The sequence below is a fragment of the Dermacentor albipictus genome, chromosome 4 (genome assembly GCF_038994185.2).
Source record: "Dermacentor albipictus isolate Rhodes 1998 colony chromosome 4, USDA_Dalb.pri_finalv2, whole genome shotgun sequence".
In the NCBI taxonomy this organism is placed as follows: Eukaryota; Metazoa; Arthropoda; class Arachnida; order Ixodida; family Ixodidae; genus Dermacentor; species Dermacentor albipictus.
Window position 1 is genome coordinate 84397320 of NC_091824.1, and position 7815 is coordinate 84405134.

At 51.4% G+C, this 7815-nt stretch overlaps 1 protein-coding gene across 1 annotated transcript; it reads left to right on the plus strand.

Annotated features, from left to right (window-relative positions):
- The first annotated feature begins 313 nt into the window (after positions 1-313).
- On the plus strand, positions 314-2758 carry LOC135901170 (uncharacterized). The gene has a single exon (XM_065430845.2). It carries the CDS (start codon positions 647-649, stop codon positions 1289-1291), a length of 645 nt encoding a protein of 214 aa, XP_065286917.1. The 5' UTR covers positions 314-646; the 3' UTR covers positions 1292-2758.
- Positions 2759-7815: the final 5057 nt, after the last annotated feature.

Below are 7815 nucleotides of genomic sequence, written 5' to 3' on the forward strand. Positions count from 1 at the left end.
CTGTGCTGTGTTTGTTTACACAGCGTACTGGATCACGACGTTATCATTCATCGCTAAGTAGAACTGCACTTCGCTTTCGCTGCAGAGCGCGCCTCAGGCCGAATTATTCCGCACCCATCCGAAGACAGGAAACATTCCCGAGATTTCGCACATCACAAATGGCAAGAAAGAGAGAGAGAAAGAGGCATTACGCAATTGGCTTCAGACAGGAAAGCTGCTGACGTAACGACTGCGCCCTACAGAGGTAAAGGCCCGTGGGGGCATTCTCGTCAAAACAAAAGAGCCGGCGGCGAAAAATCCTGGCGTCACCGCCGCCGCAGCCGCGCGGGACAGTTGGCAAAGAGGAAAGGAACGCGGAGAGAGGGAGCGGATGGAGAGGAGGAGTGATGCGGGGAAGAAGCAAGGGAGCGCGTCGTCACGCGCTTGTCTCAAACCGGAACTACGCAGAGCGCCGCCGCCGGTCCTGCCGCACAGCAGCCGCCGAGCGGGTTGAGAGGCCGACCCGACAAACCAGCGCGGACGGCGCAGCGAGCCAGAAGCCGGAGAAGCGCGCCAACGTCAAACGCGGGAGCAGCAGGGCCCTCGCTCGCGTGCGGCCGACCGGCCGGCAAGTGAGAATTCCCCGAGGCCTCGCCGAGCGGTCACCATGGAGGGCTTCCCGAACGACGAGGTGAGCCTGCCCGGCTGCTTCGTGGTCAAGTACCTGGGCGTGCAGGACGCGACCGGACTGTGGGGGCTGAAGCACACGCGGCGAGCCGTCGACGACCTCGTGGCCGCCGCCAAGAGCGGCAAGCTCACGAGCGCGCACATGCCCATGGTCAAGCTCGAGGTGTCCGAGAAAGGCGTGACGCTCGTCGAGCTCGGCGCCGGCGCTGCGGGCGTGCCGAGAGGGAGTGCCCACAACAACCGGCTCAAGCCTTCGCCGTACCCGGCCTCGGTGGGAGTGAACGGCGTCGGCGGGGCTCCCGTGTCGTGCGTGTACCCCATCGAGTGCATCTCGTACGGCGTCCAGGACGTGAGCTACAGCAAGGTGGTGGCCATGATTGTGGTGCGCGAGTCGGCGTCCGCGTCGCTGCAGCACCTGCACGAGCACCCGTTCCGGTGCCACGCGTTCGTGTGCGAGAGCAAGGCGGTGGCCAAGCGGCTCACGCTCACGCTGGCCGCCGCCTTCCGCGAGTTCAGCAAGATGGTCAAGAGCACCAGGACCCGCGAGCTGTACACCAAGAAGTTCGCCATCGACCTGCGCGGCGAAGAGGACGGCGAATGCGTGCCGGAGGACTCCGAGGCGTAGCCGTGTCACAGGCGACCGGCCTTGTCACCGCTGGTGAAGTTTCGACCGCGAAGACCGTTTCGTGCGTGTGCGGCCGACGATGCCATCTGTGGCCTATTCGTACGCCTCGTGTGTTTTTGCGTACGCTGGACGCGCCTGCCGCGGCTTCCTAACTGTAGGCACTTTCTTGTTGTTACTTCTTCTAAAACTTCGTTCCACCCGCGGCATCTGGCCTGCACCGTCCTTTTCACGTAAGGTGTTATCGAGTCCAGGGCGGCGTACAGGCACTCTAGCCTTCGTCTTGGAGTTGAATTTACACTGCATGTGTCGGCCAGGCACGAACCACGCGATGGCGCTTCTAAAGCTTGCGCAATCACATCTTCGCGTTCGCTCCAGCATTTAGCTGCTCGTTAGTTTTACGTCAAAACGTTTACCGCCTAACGCCATGCAGCCTAAAACTTCGCGCAGTTCTTTTTGTTTGCTGCTCCTCGGTGATGTGAGTTAATATCACGCTAGTGCGCGAGTCCCGTTTAACGTAGAAACGAGTTCGAGGAGTGAACAGCAGCCTAAGTCAGTGTGTTAGGCCGAAGAAGAAAAGAAGCGAAGGCTATTCTTAGCCAGGCACGTGCCATTGGTCCTGCTAAAATTTATAGCGCGCACCGGAGCTCAAATAGTGCGAGCTTCGTTCAAAGCCCGACGCTCGTTTTGACTTGGCTATCAACCAAGCCTGCAATGTGTACGCAGTCGACCGCACTCGTGTGTTCGGTTGCCCCCGTATTTTGTTGCTCGCCTTCGAAGGCAATGTTATATAATATGCATTATCGCCGGCTTGCAATTTAGCGGCCAATCAGGGCGTAGCTACCGGAACACCGTAATTAACGCTCTCCTGCCCGTTTGTAACATTCTGCTGTTTTGCGAGCCGGCGTATAGCCGTGTGCGGTCATTAGTGAAGGGGTGTTGAACTGGTGTTGCTTGGTGGTGTTGAACTGGTGTTGCTTGTTCCGTTAGTTTGTTTTTTCCTTGGTAATGTCGAAACTGATTCGAAGTTATCTCAGCGATTTCCTCCAAGGAGTACTTCATTCGCGAATAAGCAACTTTCAGGACTCAAGCCTCAGAATTAGCAATGTATCGGAGTGCCTTTTGCGAGACATCGTGTGTAGTGGTTGTGTCGTCTTGAAGCCGTTTTGTTCTTGGTTGTTGTGAACTGAAAACAGTGCCTACCGCGAGTGACTCTAAAACCAGACAGTTTTCTCAAGCTTTGTCCGAGTTGCCAAACGCTGTGCGTGAGGACGCCACCTCAGAGTTAGCGAGGCTGTGCCCGCAAAGTAGTCCTGCGTTTCTTTTCGCCCGCATATTGCAGTGCGAATTTATGCGCGACGAACCGTTGTAAATAGGGAGCGTTGCCATTACTGTAAATAATACATGCTGAGTTGTGTTCTTTTTGTGCCTTTTCACCTGTAATATAGATTTATACCGAGTTGTCTAAAATTGCTTGCCTCTGTTGTTTTCTATACTCAAATGACTTAACGCGATGGAGTAGGGTGCAAACATGTGCGGTAGCGTTATGCAGCTGATCGCAGGGTCGCGGTTTCGATTATCCGGGGCGTTTAGGCGAAATTCCGTTGGTTTCATGTTGGGGACTGCATTTTATAACGGTTATCATTATTTTTCCCCTTGGAATCCCGGCCACGGCGGTCGCATTTCGATGGGGGCGAAATGCAAAAGCGTCCGTGTGTCGTGCATTGGGTGCACGTTAAAGAACCCCACGTGGTTAAACTTAATCCGGAGTCCCCCGCTACCGCGTGCCTCATAATCAGATCATGGTTTCGGCACGTACCCCCCCCCCCTTTTCCATTTTTTTTAAATTTTCCCCTTCTGTGCTCGTCGTAATCGGTTAGGACGCCGCAGTTAATCGCTTGCACCGGCCGCTCGTCGCGACGCATTACAGAACTGGAAATAATGCGTAAATTTACGGAATGCGCTTCCTGGGGAAAATTAGCCCTGAAGTGTCCATGGCTCGGGTCAGAAAGAGGGCAGTGCAGAAGTATTGCACTCTAATGTAATGACTAATGACAGGACACCCCCCAAAGAAAGAACCAAGCAAGGTGATGCACGGCAAGGTATGGTGAAATAGTACCACGCATAGCGTGAATTTTCACGTGGCAGTTGACACGATAGGTCCGGCGACCACAGGAAATCTCGTTTCCTAGAACCGTTCGCTCGACGTGTATTCATGCAGCAACCAGAGCAACACGTTATGCTTTCACCCACAGCGCGAGATAATGCCAGATAGCCGGACGGGGCTTCCGACGCCGTTTTCTTTTTTCTTCTGACCACTTCGAAGATAAACGTTTTCATTCGGCCACGACTGGAGTGTGGCGGCACAAAGGTTGCTTGTTTTTTCTGCTGCACGAAGGCGATAGTGCCCCGTCAAGGCTTACATTGGAGCGAGCAGGTTACTCGAATGAGCTCGATGTTGTCGCGGAGCTACTGCACCTATTATAGGACTTGACGAGTGTGTGGGCGAGGCTGGAATTCTTTCGAGCTCTCCACTTGCTGCTGGCTGCTTCAGCTTAAAAACAGTAACGTGCGTTTGTATCCGGGAACTAAACTGCTGTCTCAGAATTTCAATCCGATTGCTTATTCAAGGGCAATCCATCGCCGAGGAAATTCGTCGCAAGCTTGTTGAAAAGATTTGCTTGCGGAATGTAAAAAGTCGGCAGGTAAGCAAAATGAGTGTGCGCGCGCGACGTATAGTTTGAAGAATTCTGGATTGTGTGATTCTTGCTGCATAAAACGTGTTGTCAACAATTGCAACGAGGACTGCAGTCGGCATTGAATACATTTTCGGCCAACTTTCTTCCAAGTCTCGATGCGTTGGGTAAATTTCGGCAGCTTTGCGCAGTTCGCTGCTAAGCGTGAAGCTCTCAGTGGCAACGCAGACGCGAGTACGACGTGTAGCGCTAGACGCTTCGTAGGGGTCAAGCGCTTAATATATGCCAGCACTGCGGCATCGAACTGCAAATATGCTTCTAGTGCAACGTGTCAGGCGCACGTACTTCGATGCGTGTGACATTGTGCAGTGATTCGGTGCTGGCAAGTTCGATTGAAAAGGAGTATCCAGTATTTCTGAAATTTGTTTTCAAAGCCTCGAAACACGGGCCATGGCTCTAAATACCTGACAATGTATCGATGTATGCGAATCAACAAGCACCAGTTTGCACAGCTCTTGGTGTCGTTTAATCGTGCTTATATCATGTATAAAATTAATCCCAAGCTCTACATTAAAGTATTCGCACGCGTGCTATACGTTTACGAAGTCGAGTCAATTGACCGGGGTCAACATGAACGCTTGCTGCTAGCGACGCTATTCTCCAAAGATGTTGGACTTCTATCTTCATTTGGTCTTGGCAGGCTTATGCCACGTTTCAATTTCGTTCGAGCAGCCTTTTTAAGGCTCTTTCTACATCAACTCCGGAAGGATGATTGGAGGGGCCAGTATTTCGGTTTTGGAAACCGTACTTGCCGGCCTTTTTGGACATTAATGTGAGGCATTCTAAGTGCTTGCGAACGTCTTGGAATAATAGTGTAGCCAAACATGACTAGGACACGGGTGGAACACAGACACGGCGCTATGTTGCCCGATGTCATGTGAACTCGTGTCCTGGCTATATAAATGTGTGTGTCAGTGAAATGCTTCCGAACAATGTTTTATAAACTGGCTAGTTTGACAGAGCGGGCGACCTTCATTTGAATAGCTTGTGAAACTTGCGGCATTAGCCGTCGACGGCCTAGCAAACACCAGACCTTTTTTCGAAGCTCAAGGGGGCGCTACAAGGCACGCCTCGAGAACAAGAGGTGACCGTTGCAGAGATCTTTTGCGCTGTGCTCGCGGTTTGCGAAAGTACTGTTACACGACATCTCAAGCACAGGTACGAAAGGGCCAATACGAAGGCGAAAGATCAAGACGACGCACTTCACCTCAAACATATGTTACACTGTTATCACGGCTGTAATTAACGCAGAAAGTGATTGCGCCTGGTCGTTATCCCCGTCTTTTCTGCGTGCGTCCTTCAATCATAACGGGGATTCTGCTGACTGCTTGCATTCGCATTACATTTCATAGGGCGCATCCAGCTACATTCTTCAGTGACACGTAGTAACTCGTAGTAGTGACTCCAGTACTGTTTACTCTGTACAATGAGCGCGCGTTTCCATTTACTATATATTCAGAAAATGTTACTGAACAGTTTATATGCCACGACGTCACATGAAGCGTCAATTGACCGTCCCTGCAAAGTCTCTGCAAAACCACTCGACAAAGGCGTATAGACGCTGTGCTTATCACCTTTATTAAGGTAGCGAAATGATAATGTGTGTGTTTGTGATCAAGATGTTGACGCCCGTTCGACAGCGCCCGCTATACTGCTCTTAATTGACAGATGTGCTCCAAACGATGTATACGTTTCAAACAAAGCATATAGAAAAGTATATGGACAATAGTTCCTATTTGTGCCACTTGCAATTTCAAGATTGCATATAAACAAGCCCACATCGCAACTTATCTTTCACTGTCGAACAACACATATCTGCCCCTTAAGGTTATCGGAGCAAGGAATCTGCTTCGCAGCCATCGCATCCGCTCCAGCACGAAAAGGCACAGTTCATGTTTTCCCATATGGAAACAGTCATGCCGCGCCCATGAAATCCAGGACGAGTGTCGAATCCAACAGGACACGCCACGTTTTCGCCACTTCATTGTTTCGACAACGTTTGTGGTGAGGATGTAGTACGTGCACATTGGGTGCGTTTTACGTGTAGCGTACAAAAAGGGAATTCCTGAAAAACAACAGAAGCTGCTGTCCGAGGCTTGACGATGCCAACGTTCGAGTGTATGCACAGTTAAAAATTAATTTGTGCATTCACATTAACCACCACTGTTGCAGTCAAAGCAGGAGAAGACTGCTACCTCTTTGCTGTATAGTTACTCCCCGCTGCATTTCGATTGATTCAAGAACGAAAAAAAGAAAAGTCAGCGCGCTGACGGCTCTGCGTGGACGAAACTGTACTGCATTCTTGGGATACAACTTTACTCGTAGAAAGGTGCATTATGCATGTCAATATTGCACATAACTTCTGCGGTCCAGTTTATAACAATTACTTCCTTTCATTTCTATCTGCCGATCTAGGGCGCGTAAAATTTAATCAGTTGCTTGTATTTTTGCGGCACGAAGCATTTAAGCAAGTAGTTTAAGCAAGCAAGTTTAAGCAAGCAAGTAGAACTTTCATCCACGCCAAACGTAAAGCGGAAATAGAAATTGTGGAAAGCTGCAGTTTACCGCTAAGGCCTCGCATGAAACGGAACAATCAGGTTTCAGATGCATATGGAAAGCAGAGCGCCCAGCGCATTGGGGTCATTATTATTTTGCCGTTATTTCTCGCTTCGCCAACAATGGCTACAGCGCCAAGACCGAAACGCAGCGCAGACCAGTTTCCGTGCCGCATTTCCTGTACAGTGTTCTTTCTTCCGCGCTTTATTGCTCTAGCTTCGGGAATGTGGTCTCCAGCACGCATCTACGGAGGTACAGATGACAAGTCCTCCGTCGTTAGAGCGTGATTTAGAGCTGCGATAACGCTCGACTATACCGACTCGCATTTCCCCTTTCTTCGACTGGTTCATCGCCCGCGTGCGGCTTACGCGTATCTTGGAATCTTATACTACAACCCTACTCGAAGCTGGCACGCTAATTGCCGAGTCTATACCCCACGGGCCTCGATGTCCATTATAAAAGTGCGCGCGAGCGCGCGCGCTCCACACAGCGTCGGTGGGTGATTAATGAGGCAGACATTGCGTCGAACCGGGAAGTTCCGTGTGGTACACGCAGTGACAGCCAGGGGCCGTCGTTGCGCAAGTGACCCGGCCACCGACAACGCGTGAGACATCACGGAGCGTCAGCTTCCGCACACCGCGTGCGAGATCACGCAACCAAGAAGGAAAAAAAGAAAGAGAGAAACGAGGAAAGAAGACCAGATGGAAGTCAAACCGACGGTAAAGAAATACACGTGTGGCGTTGCAACCGCTTCTCTAAATGCCGTTCGCGTACGTAGCGCGGAGCACCCCGCACCTTTGCATGCGTTCACCCGTTTGTATAGTGGTTCATTGAGATGCAGGAAGGTTTGATAGGGGGGAGCCTTCGTACGCAAGGCTATGCACCGCGCTCGAGCGTGCGTGTGTGTTTGTATGCGTGCGTTTGAAGGCTACCTGGGGCACCTTGTTTTGTTACGCGTTCTGTACGCCTGTCTAGAAGTCGCCTCCCTTCACCTCCCCGCCCTCCTTATCCGTATTGCACACCACGCGCACACGCACACAATTTCGAATACCACGTACGCGAGTGAACGCGCAGTGTCTCTTAAGCATACGCGCTTGTTTTCGCCTAGGGTACCCCTAGCGATCTCTTCAACCCTCCTTTTTTTTTCTTGTCTTCTTTTCTTTTTTTCCATCGCGAAGCGTTCGCTGTCGATCTTTACCGGTGCGAGGACAAACG

Bases quoted from the DNA above. Each gene is read 5' to 3' on its own strand.
- LOC135901170 (XM_065430845.2), top strand. From the start codon at position 647: ATGGAGGGCTTCCCGAACGACGAGGTGAGCCTGCCCGGCTGCTTCGTG.